At 44.3% G+C, this 13,039-nt stretch overlaps 1 protein-coding gene and 1 long non-coding RNA gene across 4 annotated transcripts; one reads left to right on the top strand and one right to left on the bottom strand.

Annotated features, from left to right (window-relative positions):
- The first annotated feature begins 109 nt into the window (after nucleotides 1–109).
- Nucleotides 110–11,964, top strand: LOC104011597 (ovocalyxin-32). The gene is made up of 6 exons (XM_087740345.1): nucleotides 110–546; nucleotides 7,399–7,461; nucleotides 8,401–8,575; nucleotides 9,241–9,377; nucleotides 10,227–10,289; nucleotides 10,383–11,964. The coding sequence occupies exons 1-6, from the start codon at nucleotides 322–324 to the stop codon at nucleotides 10,539–10,541; spliced, it is 822 nt and encodes a 273-aa protein (XP_087596471.1). The 5' UTR covers nucleotides 110–321; the 3' UTR covers nucleotides 10,542–11,964.
- On the bottom strand, nucleotides 522–8,389 carry LOC148050787 (uncharacterized). Of its 3 annotated transcripts, none has more exons than XR_015700695.1 (6): nucleotides 7,582–8,389; nucleotides 3,747–3,969; nucleotides 3,149–3,256; nucleotides 1,273–1,401; nucleotides 860–985; nucleotides 522–639 (listed from the first exon to the last, which is right to left on the bottom strand). It is a non-coding gene; the product is annotated as an uncharacterized LOC148050787 (long non-coding RNA). The 3 variants fall into 3 exon arrangements; XR_015700694.1 differs by having other exon boundaries at nucleotides 1,273–1,669; XR_015700693.1 differs by having other exon boundaries at nucleotides 1,273–1,669; nucleotides 3,149–3,261.
- Nucleotides 11,965–13,039: the final 1,075 nt, after the last annotated feature.

Consider the following 13,039-nt stretch of genomic DNA (forward strand, 5'->3'; position numbering starts at 1 on the left):
GCTGAGGGGGCTGGGGCTTGGCTGAGGGGAGCCGGGGGGCCGCAGGCCCCCCGGCTCCCCTCAGCCAAGCCCCAGCCCCCGCCAAGCACCCCCGGCTCCCCTCAAGCCCCTCGGCCGGGCCGAAGCAGGTGGGAGGGATGAGGGGAAGGGGAGTAGCCGAAGAGACAGGAGTTTCCCCGAGCGCTTCCCGGCACTGACAGCGGGCGGAGGGAGGGCGGGAGATAGCGGGCCGGGCCCCCCCCCCGCTATTAGTACCGGCCCTCAGCGGATCCCGCCTCAGTGCGGAGCCGACCCGGTCACTCACCGCCTCTCAGCAGCACCATGCAGGGGCTCAGCGCCGCGCCGCCCGCCGCCTTCCTCCTCCTCCTCCGCCTCAGCGCGTTGCTGCTGCCGGCGTCCGCGGCGCCGGGCGCCGAGCGGGAGCTGAGCCCCAGCAGCCGCCTGGCCGCCGGGGCGGCGCGGGTGGCACTGCAGTACCTCAACTACCAGACGGCCTCCCCCGGCGCGCTGCGGGCGCTGGGGCAGGTCCGCAAGGCCACGGTGAAGGTAAGGGGGAAGCCGGCGGGGCGTGGGGGTGGCTGCGGCTTCGGGGGAGAGCGGGGCGAGCGGGGGGCTCCCCAGGCGGTCTTGAAAGTGATGCTGGGAAAAGTACAATTAATAATAATTATTATAATAAGAGTGGGGCAGTGGTGCGGAGCTGAGCCGCCCTCAGGTTGGCGCGGCCCCGTCCTGGGCCACGGGCACCTTCCCGCCTCCCTCAGGGGGCTGCTGTCCCGCCGCCCCTTCCTCCGGGGGCTCGGGGCACCCCGGTCCCCTCAGAGGGGGAGTGAGGATCCCTCTCCAAAGGTCATTAACTTACTCATGATTTAAACATCCCCCAAATCCAAGCCCAGCACCCCGTATGTTGGTTGAGGTTGCTCCGAGTGCCCTGTCCTGGAATCAAAAGCAGCGTAGCGCAGATGAGGGAAGGAGGAAACCGAGGCACCTGGCGGGCACACGATGGAAAGAAAACTGTTTGAAAAGGAAACATTTTCAGCAGAATCGCTTCTACTTTGCGTGAGTAGGGGTGGAAAGGACTCTGGCTTTCTATCTCTGGAGACCAAGAGGTCAATTAAAGGCGATGCAGTTCCCATCAGAAAACATGCCTTTATCTTCCAAAAAACATGCCAAGTTGAGGTGACAGAAAGGGGCAGGAGTCCTAGACAGAAGCGGCTACAGGGACAGAGCTTGTCAGGGATGCTCGAGGAGGAGCCCAGGGCTCGCCGGGCATACCTGCGCCTGCCTGCCTGGGTTCCACAGCCTGCCCCGGCCGTCAGCCCCCCGCAAGCACCTGCCACTCAGCCCCACTCTTCCTTCGGCCACAGGTTGGTTTGGTTTGGTTTTATACAGCTTACTCAGTTTCTGAAAGTAAGAGAACAGGCAAAAATTTTTGGGGAACGCTTGTCCAAGGCTGTAGATCCTGGAAGGAAAGCACTGCCTTGCTGGAGAGCTGAGGAGGGTCTAAGCTATCGCAGTGGATAGGATTTAAAACCAGCCCTCTCATCTAGTCTTTCTTGCCAGGCTAGTGCTGGGCAGCTCCCTAAAGCACGGGCTGCTTGTTTTGGATTCCCAGTCTGAAGTGCCAAATGCAGCACAGGATTCCACTGGATCCTTTTCATGGCTCTGGCATCTGAAAAGGAGATGTTACAACATTTGTCCTTCAGCATCTGCACGGCTTGTTCAATCCAGGCCCTCACTCTTAAAATTGAGAATAAGACAGTGTAGTGTAAAGTCTTCCCTTTCAAGAAAGAAGTTCCAAGCCAGCCTAAAGTGCTCAGGATGTACTACTGTGGTCCTTATAACATTGAACTTGAGCCTCAGTCTTTCACATATATCCCAGTTGACAGTGGTTCCAAAACAATTTGAAGCCTGTGTGAGTTGCACACAATATTTAAGAGACCAGAATAATTTCCAATTAAATTTGACAAAACACGAGCTGCTGCATAACAGTTCAGAACTTGTGTAATTACTTTGTGTAACACAAGGCTGAAAGATAGTGTTAGTCATGCTACCTGTCTGGGAATGCAAACAGGATGTCCCGCTATGGATTTATCTGAGACCATACCCTTTAGGTAACTCTCTGTTCTCATCATCATTCCCAAACACGTCATTTAACATATAGTTTAATAGGTGCTGAGCATGGATGTGCTAGTGTGACATTTAATTCTCCCTATGAAATTGCTGCAGACACCTATGACAGAAATTTACTATGATATTTCATACTTCCCTCGAAATGTACAAGTGCTCCTGTATTTACTGGGCACTTTACTGGGTAGTACAGGTATGTCTGTATGTATATATTTACATATACAAATGCTTGTGCCTCTTTTAAGCACAACGACATGGCCTCTAGTAGTAGCGTGTAGTAAAGAGACATCAGAAGTAAGGGGTTGGTGCAGATCCTCTTTCCAACACCAGTGTAACTGAGTATTTGCAAAGTAGTTTGGTTGCAGGGAGGGGAAGGGGTTTTTTCCACTCACTATCAGCCACCTGCTTTTTAATATAGGAAAGAAAGAAATTGGTTCATTACAGAGAAGTGAAATGCCTCATTATTCCCTCACAGTACTGATGCTGTAGGAGCTCGCTGTAACCCCTTTCTACAGTTTATTTCCCCTTTTTCTTTGCACACACTGTGAAAACAAGAGGAGAAATGTACTAGACATGGTCACTTCCTTCTTTCCTGTCCTCCACTGTAAAAAAATGAAAAGAATTTCCTGGAAGGAATGTGCTATATTATGTGAATGCAAGAGACAGAAATGTTGGGGTTTGGGGGTTTTTTTTGTTTGGGGTTTTGTTTGCTTGTTTTTTTATTTTTTTAATTTTTTTTTAAGAAGGCTAGTTTCCTATTGGTTGGTATATTACTGGGTCTAGTAAAAATAGGATCATTTTATCATGGAATTTAATCATGAGCATTGTATTTTAAAACTAACATTATTAGCCCACTAGCCAGTGAAACTGTGGTAATTAGAAACAGGACTGGAGACAGTCACCAGTACGGTAACTCTGTTAGACGTGAAGGATTTTTCAAGTTCAGATAAAATGAGATTTCAGTGCTTTTCTCTCCCAGCAACAAATAGTAGAGATATGCCAAACGTATAATAATTCCTACCTTGCCATTGGCTGCAGTTTTCTTTTTGTTGTCCCTCTCACTGATGTGGGTTTTTTCTTAAGTGAGTATCTTCTAGGAAACAGCAGCATCTCATGGAATTGTTGACAGCTGCGCTTTAAAATACGTTTTTGAGAAGAGAAGCATTAGTGTGTGCCACCTGAAGATCCTAGAGTTCCAGAGAAACTTTCAAAACACTGACGTAGCAGTCTCCCATACCAAGCTGTCCTGGAAATCATAACTGAGCAGTAGGTAGGTGAATCAGGAAGTGAAGTCTAAAGGTAAAATTAGGTAATCTCTTGGCTAAACTGCAACACTTGCTTAAATTGGACTACAAAATACAATTTTACAGATGGATATTTCTCTTCACAAGCTCATCTTGACACAAAACAGTATATATCAGGACTATGGTCCTAATATTAGAAGTTAGTTAAAAGATTTCTACGTATTTCCAACAGTCAGGACCCCACGTTAGGGTGAGAAAGGTAAAATCAGTGGCACGGTAGGTAAATTGTCTAGGGAAAGCTAGACACAGAGAGGCAGAGAAAATAGCCATCTCTGCTGGCTTTTCCCTCCTGCCTGGGGCAGCCCGAGAGCTCACCTGGCTGCTTGTGGATCAGACATCTCCAGCGCCTCCAGAAGCCACAGGCCACCTGAGCTGGCTTGCAGGGACCCTGGCAGGGCTGCGAGGTGGGAATCCCCCTAGGCAAGACCCCAAAGGACACGTCTCTCGCTCCTCTCTCAGCAGTGCCAGCTTCTCCGTGCATAGTGATCAGGTCAGCCCTCTGATCCAGCAACCGAAAACTGGTCCCAGGGAAGAAATGCTGGTGGGGAAACACACAGGAGAAGAGAGGGAAACCTGCAGCAAGGGGTGAGGGAGGGATCACCCCTTTCCGTGCCAGTGGGAAGTTAGAGCAGTTTAAACCAATTGCGAAACTACCTCCTTCGGGACCTGGAACGAAACTGCTTTTAAATTGCTATTCTGGCCTTTACAGTACTAAAAATCTGTCATGCCAGTTGCATTAATTTCGAGCCCGGAAATAAAACAATCCCATGACCCAGATATTCAGTGGAAAAATTAATTCCTCACTTGTTTTCTTCTCTTTTGGAGACTTTTATCTTTGGCTGCTTTCAGCCAGCCATCATTGTGTATTCCTGAGCTCTTATTTAACTCACACTATGTGATGGGTTACAGTGATGCATTTTGGGATGACAGTGGAAAATAATAGTAGAAACAGAAGTGATCTTTTTCTTCAAAACTAGAAATACTTTTGTAAAAGTTAAAGTTATTTCATGTACCTTCTCCCTCTCCCTGGTAAGATCAAAGCAGCTCTCTGGTATGCATACCCAGACTGAATACATGTTTTAGCTGTGTAGCACCACTTGAAAGCTTTCTAGGTGAGTAGTACTGCTATGGTGGAGTTCTTGCACATGAGGAGAGAATATCTACTTCAAAAACCACATAAGCACAGAATTATGTATTCTTTTTAAAGTATTTACCAAGTTATTAGTCATGAAGCTTTTCTATACCCTTCTATTAAGAAGAATCAGAGACTGAATAATTAGTTTATAAAAAATTCCAATTGATTTTGTTTTCTTCATTAGTGCTCGATATCAGGCAAATGCAATGAAACTGCTGAAATATTTTGTCAGAATCTGATTACTGTTCTCAAAGTTATCACAGCTATAAAAACGGTTTTTTTCTTTAGCAGACGGAACAGGTGACACCAATGCAAGAACAAACAATATTGGAAGAAAATGACTGAATATGCTGGACAGAAAAGATCCAGATTAACTATAATAGAGCTTCTGTTACGGACTTTAAGACCCTGATGTTGTAACTGGGAGGGTGCAGTCAGGCTGCTGTACTGTGCCCCTTCAGGAAGAGGTTCAGCAGGAAACCCCCATCCACTATCATCGGTTAAATCAGAGCTAAGTTTCTCCCACTTCAGAGGTGGTGCAGTCCAACTGACTCTATTTCAGGTTCTCTCACCTGTGGTACTGATGACAAGAAAAGGAATAAGCCTAGGTCACTGTGCTTAAAAAATACCCATACTTGATCAAATGAAGAATGTTAGAAACAATAGAGATAACACCTCTTGGGTAGCTTTACAATAATTAGAAACTTGGACAACTGCAGTGATTATCATGAGAGATTAGGCCCTTCCTTCAGTGCCACAAATTATTGATTCTTTTGTAAACCTGCATTTCAGAAAGCTAGTTTTTACTGGTTTGCTATGCTAAGAGTGTCTGTTCATGTCATAATCTCTGGCATTTTGAGGACAAGATTTTAGCCAATAGACAAAACGGAGGCAGGAGAGAAGGGGAGAACGAGGAGACCGAGAAGAGGCTGTAACCCTGAACTCATCCTCTCTCCATTCCCTCCATTCCCTTCACTGTGTCAGCTGGGTCTAGCTCCAGACTTCCCTCATCGTAAACCTTCAAGAGGGGATTTCATAAAAGTAGAGCAAGTGACTAAACCCATTCACCCTCTTATCTGCGGTGTATAAGTCCGCCTGTGTACTAAAGGCAGGTGCTGGGCTGATGGCCTTGCCCTGGGAGTGAAGCTTTGCAAACACTGTGCTATTAATGGCTTCCTGGAAGAAAATAAGATGGCAACACAAAGGCCGAAGTTTAGATAAATGAAACATGTGCACGTTTGCTTTGGGTTCTAATCTTCAAAATTCTGCAAATAGCCAGAATTCCCCTCCTGTTTATCTGAAGAGTATTGTATTTGAAAAACAAATAGGACTAACAAATCAGTGCTGTTGCTGGAATGCAGCAATTTGACTTAAATGTACACTTTAAAAGGCAGCTTGCATTCTCCAGTAAAATGCACTTTCTACACACTACCTCACGCGTGCCACACAAAGGAAAACCTACGTAACAATATATCCTACACCAGTTGCAAAAGGAAGCAAAAAGAGGTTTATGAGAAGGGAGAATGCCTCTTATTAAACCAGGTAATATATGCAAAAGGAACAAACTTTCAGACACAGAAGTGACCTCCTTGTACATCAGAAAGCTTGTCTAATAAATCACAATATAGCATACAAAAAGACTTATTTTCTTTCATTTATTTCTGGCTGATTTAATCAAAGGAAATGCTTGGGAATGTACCAAACAGTTAAATGACACGTGATGTCATTTTAAAAGGAATTAGTTGAATATATATAAAGTTTTCCATACCATTTGTTACTCGGACTCCTCACTCAAAAATAAATATAGAAATTTCAAAAGTGAATATACAAGTTGGTAGGAAAATATGAGACTGAATAATGAAGTGAAGAGCAGATAATGCAAATAGTTTTTATTAGGCTCTGCTCTTGCACTATTAAATGAGAGATTGATCCTGTTTTAGGGTAATTAATATCTTTCATGGCCAACGCTAAAAGCTAGTTTCTGTTTCAGCATGTTTGGGGCCGGGACAGGCTGTGATACCCCACATCAAAAATACAATTTGTTAACTGAACCATTTCTGTCAGCAACAGGAAAAACAGCCCAAAACAAACTGAAAAAAACCCAAATCCAAGAAAATGACGTATTTCACAGGTGTACATTTCTAAGGCTTTTCTGACGTTTTGTGCTACAAGAGGTGATGCTGGCTGCTTCCCATCGGCAAGGAGTATTCTTTTATTTTTCCTGAACAAGTGGAGTCTCAGTTGACTGAGCAACTTAATGACTGGTATTTTCAGGGCAAAAGAGAGCAGACAGATCAGAATCCTCATCTGTAGCGAAATTAGTCTCGTTCCAGTCACAATAGAAAAAAATCTAGAAAGGTTAGCATCCCTAAGATTAAATTAGCCTTTGTAATTCCTGTTCAGCTGTCAGTCAGTCAGCAAGATTTGATTCATTTATATATTCAAGGGCACTGTGATAGCCTGTGCAAAAAAATACCTCTTCGGAAGCTGAACACTGATTTGTAATTTTACTACTTTTAAAGTTACTCAGTATCAATCTGTCCTGTGAAGGACTTTGAGCTGCATTTTTCTTCTTGCATATCTCTGCGAGGAAAGGCTTTCAAACATCCCTTAATATAAAGGTTATTTATTGTCGTTGTTAAGACCCTTTGTGTGTTTGCTGCTAGGATCATCTTGGCACATCTCATCTGACCGATTTCCTGATGCTACAAGGCCACGAGGTAGCCATGGCGCCCTCGTTTTCCCTCCTCAGTGCTCAGGGCAACACCTCAGCAAGTAAACAGTACGTTAAGTCTATAGTTACACTGATGGCTGAATCCTTCCCTCTTCCAGAACATCCCAGACTCCGGTCACAAGTATTACCTGCAGTTCACTACCGAAGACTACAAAAGCGGGGTGAGTTTACAGTCCACCATGTTTCTTCCGCGAGCGTGCATTAAATGAACTTAAACATCTTCAGATCAGGGTACATTTAATTGCTTTCGTAAATGGATCTTTCACAGTGGAAAGCCTTACCTTTATGCTTCTACCCGCCTGTCCCGCATGGGGCATGGTTTGCTCTTAGCATCCCCCGAGTATCTCATCTCATCTCATCTCATCAGTCCTCTGCCTCCGCCGGGGCCCAAGTGGTCAGAGCACCGCAGTTACCTGCTCTGCTCTGTGCCTGAAGCGATTGTCTCGTTTAAGTCACATCAGGCAGCCAAGCGCCTGAGTGAAACTTTGCAATGGTCCAGACTCAGTGTGACAGTATGGTCCTCATTATCCAGTTGTAGCTCCTGCTGTGTCCACACACCAAAATGAGAATAAAGGGTTGACAGTTATGTGTTCTTTTTAATTATAACCCCTCCTCTCCATTCATTCTGTCAGACAGTTGTCATCAGCAATTTTACTGTAAGCATCTGCTTTTCCATTACACACACGCATTTTATGAAATTCAGATTATTTTCAGAATTTAATATGAAGCATTAGATTATTTTTGTTTTAAGGCTGAAGTATCATACAATGAAATTCCCTGTTATCAATTAATATTATTTATTGAGATCTCTCAAACATATTTCCAAGATAACTTAGTGCATTTCTGCTACACTTTAATTAATTCTGTTAAATCACTTTAGCCTTGTGGTTTTAACCTATTTACTTTTCTGGAAAAAAATTTATATCCATCTGAAGACTTTCTTGACCTCTGTACAACTTCATACAGAGCGTCTCATAAAGACATGTACGTACTCCACGTGTATACTTCGCATGTTAATACCCAAAAGCTTTTTTAAGAATGTGTTGCTAGTAAATAAAATGTTCATTAAAGGTTAACAGTTTTAAATTCTGCCTTTACAGGAAAATGCCGGGAGCTGCCTTGCTACAGTGTTGTATCCGAAGACAATGTCTCCGCCTGTTGTCAATATCAAGTGTATGTCTACCAAAGACCAGAAGCAAATCCAAGAAGAGGACAACAAACTTTACCAAAAAATTAGGCACCAAACCAAACCAATAACTGGAAACAATATTCCAGGTATATTCCTCTAAATAATCAGTTGTCTTTCATTTTATCTCAAAGGGTCTGGGCACTTTTAAGAACACAAGCAAATGTACCCGCATTTGAAAAAGTAGACGTGTGTATTTACAGTAGCACCCTAAAACCATAGAGCTGACTATCAAACCAATTCCACCTTGCTGGTGATTCTTGGGGAGAAAAAAACCTGCTGTGTTTAGCAACAAGAGTGGTCAACACAATGGTGTGAAGGTGTTTGGGATTCAAAAGCAAGCCTACGTAATTTTATATTCAAGTAATAACAACTGCCTTAACCCACACACCTGCCCCAGCTGCGGGTGGAAATTCACAAGGGATGACTAACAGAATTTTTCCATCCTCGGTCCCTCTTTTCCTCCCAGCTACGTAAGGACCTCCATTATCGTGGATATTGGGTTTCTCACCTCCTTGTGGGGACCCTGTGAGCAGCGTCTCTTGGCAATTTCAGTCCCGTCACGCTTTCGTACTTTTACTGTGACGGCAGGTTTAGCATCATTCTCCTCCCCGTTCAAGATTATAACGCACCTGAGAGAAGAGTCACTTCCCAGGCAGAGTGCTGCGCCAGGCAAAAGTGTTCTGTGGTTATCATTTTTCTGCTGGACAGGCAGAATGAATCGTTTTTATACTGCTCTCTTTCTGCCTTGCAGACAGCTACGGAAATATTGAACCTGCCCTGGAGCCGGTGTGGGCTTTGGCTGTTGCCGGCAGCAGTTACATAATGTGGGAAAAGTCAACGGAGAGCTTGGGTTACTTCATGGCACAAGTCAAGTCTGTGAAGCAGTGGGTAAGCGAAGTGGAAATTACACGTCTGCGTTACAGAAGCTGACAGAGTCTACCAAGCAGCAGAAAATAAACCAACCATCAACAGCTCACGCTCTCTGTAACGGGTGTGATTCTCCCAAAACCCCAGTGGCTTCTCCATACAAGTATGCCCACCTCCGGACAAATATTTTGTCCAGGTTTTGGTGGAAAAATTTTACTCATTTGGACAAAATTTGGTTTTCTTTGTTTGCATGAGTGGATCTGTTGGCTTCTGCAGGTTTAATCAGATTTGAACATCTGGTCCTGCAGTTCGTCAGCCCCATACTAAGTCGCTCCTAGTACTCTTTGCCATCCTAGCCAAGCAGGACGGTAGCATCGGTCTCGTACGTGACCCGCTCTCTGGGGAACTTCTTACACCTGCAGCAAACAGAACAGGAGTTCCCAAAGCTTTGTTTCCCTCAGTCACCTGTGATCAATAGACAGTGTTCGGTTTTTACTCCCTACTTATTTAGAATGAGATTTCTCTGAAGGAGAGATTAATAGTCAGGTAAGATTCTAGAATTTACTTGGGGGTTAAACTCAATTAATTAGCATCTGAGTCAGCCTAGTTTCATGTCAGAGAACAGTCAGACTGCAGAGCCACGCTGCAGTTAATGCCTTCAAAGCTTTTATGCAGGAAACGCTCCTAATTCCCCATCTCTCCACATACAAAACCTGTCTCACTCCAGCCAACAACCACAGCCATCTCGAGCCCTGTTCCTCTCGCTCCCTCAGCCAGCTAAATGCAGTCAAGTGAATCAGAGTCGACTCTAAACTTCAACAATGTAACTCGTGTTCTTGATCATTTTTTTCTTTTTTGATACATGCCCAGATAAGGAAAGATGATTTTCTTGAGTTTGACTACACTGTCCTGCTCCATGAAATTCCAACGCAGGTAAGAAAGCGTATGTGTACAACACCTCCTTTCATCAACAGAGGAACAGTATAAAGATCATAAAAGCTGTGTATTTTTAAATCTGTTCTCCAGGAAATTATTTCATGTCACATGCGCCTCACTTGGCTTCCTGGTCACCCGCTGAAAGTGAAATACTTCTGTGCTTCGGAGAATCAGGGGCTCGAAGATGGATCTGGAATGGAATCTGGATCAGCTTCTGCGATTTTACATGAGAGGGGAGCGAATTTTTAAAAGAGATTGTCAGCTTTATGTGTATGTATTAAATGAGAAAATGCTTGTGTTAATAGACCTGGAGTTGTGATAATTTTTCTATACAAGTCGAAGAGTGAATCTGAATGCTTTCACTGGTCTGTTTTGTTCCCAAATTAATTCCTATAAATTCTTAAACTGAAAGACTCACGTTCTAGAGTTCTACCTAAAAACTTTGCTACTACATATATACACAGATACACATACACAAGTTGATTTTATGTCACTAACTTACTGTTACTTAGAGTAACACAGTTTCTGAACAAAGTTAATATATTTGGATAAAAATCTTAAGAAAAGCATTAATCTGTTACTAAGAAATATTTGTCTACTAATTTTTTTTTCATTTTTTGGGATAGATACATGCCGATTTTTAACTTACATCTCCAATAAAACAAATACCATTACGCAGGGTCGAGGCTGGGTTTTCTGTCACGATGCTGCTGTTCGACCCCAGCTTCCCATCTTCTCCCAGTGTCTGGCCTTTCACAGGATGCGGACGAGCGCAGGCAGCAAAACGTCTCCCCGCAAGGCTACCGAAGCCAGTAACCAGCATCCGCGCGGCCCTAGTCCCGCCGACGCACCGCTGTTCCCTGCGCTGTGAGCTGACATAAAGTTTCCTCTCTCATATTTGTGAAGGCAACTCAGAAAATATTGATATAAGGAAAGCATGTTTTGTTGTCTCCCCACATCTGTCACCAGTCCAGAACACTGCAAGGCGGTGTTTGTCAGAGGGAAATTGAGGATGTTGTCGTAGTCTATTTGCAGTATGACACAGTTCTTGCTGTTTTACCTTGAACGAAGCCAGACAGAACTGCAAAGACAGGAAGGCTCCCTACGGATGAATTTCCACATTGGGGTTTGGAGGGGGAACAGCCCGCTGCCAGAATACCCCGTCAAACGGCTCTTCTGTTAATGACTGCCATGTCTGGTACCCATCCTAAATACCACAAAGTCCTGCTGCAAGAGCACGGTTTTGTCCCTTCGCACTGCGTTCTCCGTTCGGTGTTACAGCAGACCCACCGTCCTGCCGTGGGTTCTCCAAGATTGTGCCAAACTGTCTCGAGTTCAGCTTCCCCCCCCCATTAGCAAGATTTCTGGCAGGTTGAATTAGCTCCGTATCCGTAAGTACACCTTACCTAGGACAACAGGCAACGGTCTCTGCCCTCTGGGATGGCTGTGTTCTTTATAACTTCTGGTATGCTGCGCTGTCATTGATCTGTAATCAGTAACGATGATTAAGGGATTCAACATGAAAGCTTTAACTGGGGGCTATTTAGGCTGGGTGATCTGTTAACCCTCCAAATTCAGGCATTTTAAGTGTATTAGTCCGATATACTTTTACTGACTGAAGCTTTTTATGTCAGCACATAATAGGCATTACAATAAATTCAGCGAAGCAGCATTTCACGTACTCTTGGTGTTTTCTTTCGTGCTGGTAAAACATTTCTCATCATCAAAAGCATGAAATCAGAGCTTATAATGGCAACACTTCTTAAAGAAATTGGTGACGAAAATATTTTTTTAGAATTGAAACAATAAAATAGCATGGATTTTGCACTTTGGGGCTCTACTTTAGCAATGCATTTAACCCCAAGTTTAGTTTCCTTACCTTGTTTTTGCCACTGCTCTCCAGACCTAGAACAGAGGATCAGGCACTCCCAACTTGCCAGATCGGCGTGACTTTGACTGCTAATAAGCAACACAAACTTACATCAGTTAAGAAACTGCACAAGAACTTCTGGACAAGTAGCAAACCTGTTGGAATTCAAAGGCAAAATTTCCACCAGCGTCAAGATTTCAGTCAGTGGATTGGAACCTAAAATTGTAGTTTTTACTCAAGCAAAATTCTTGGTTACATCAACGTAGACATTATCCGAGTCGAGGCTCAGACGGGTTCACAGTGAATTCTTCACGCTAAGAAAACCACGCGCAGAGCCTATCTGTAAGAGGTTGTAGAGGCAAGAGAAGAGGAATGGTTCTCTTCCATCTTTGCTGCTAGGAAGAGTTCAACTAAGTCAGACATACTACGAGCACTATCTAAATTTTGATTAAAAAAAACCAAAACACCCCTGTCACGCACAAAGAAACAAAATCCAGGGCGCCCCAAAATTAGGCTCTTGCGAGAGCTTCTGTCCTTCTTCCACTGCCCGCCACCATCCGGTAGCCGTCCCCTACCCGCAGGTTCTCTCCCTCGCATCTGAGGTCAGCAGACCCCGCTGTCCCTACGCCGTGCTCCCATCGGCTGCCTTGGGTTTGGGGAGAGCCAGCACGCATCTGGCGGAGCCCGTTAGCCAGGAATTCACATCATCACTGGCCTCTAGTAAGCATAATACAGAAAGCCATAAATATAAATAAAATAACCACCTCATTTATTTCTTGCACTCATACTGCTTTTCTAAGACGTCTTTGAATTTTGGTAAATGTGCTATGTCTGCTTGTTTAAGAAAATCTCCAAATGTCAGAGAACCTGCAGGGCT

The sequence above is a fragment of the Nipponia nippon genome, unplaced genomic scaffold (genome assembly GCF_047370975.1).
Source record: "Nipponia nippon isolate SJK-2023a ecotype South Korea unplaced genomic scaffold, ASM4737097v1 scaffold_7, whole genome shotgun sequence".
In the NCBI taxonomy this organism is placed as follows: domain Eukaryota; kingdom Metazoa; phylum Chordata; class Aves; order Pelecaniformes; family Threskiornithidae; genus Nipponia; species Nipponia nippon.

Excerpts from the sequence above, each read along its gene's own strand:
- LOC104011597 (XM_087740345.1), top strand. The coding sequence starts at position 322 with ATGCAGGGGCTCAGCGCCGCGCCGCCCGCCGCCTTCCTCCTCCTCCTC. Across the intron at positions 8,576-9,240 it reads AACTGGAAACAATATTCCAG|ACAGCTACGGAAATATTGAA; the intron begins GTATATTCCTCT and ends TCTGCCTTGCAG. Across the intron at positions 10,290-10,382 it reads TCCATGAAATTCCAACGCAG|GAAATTATTTCATGTCACAT; the intron begins GTAAGAAAGCGT and ends TCTGTTCTCCAG.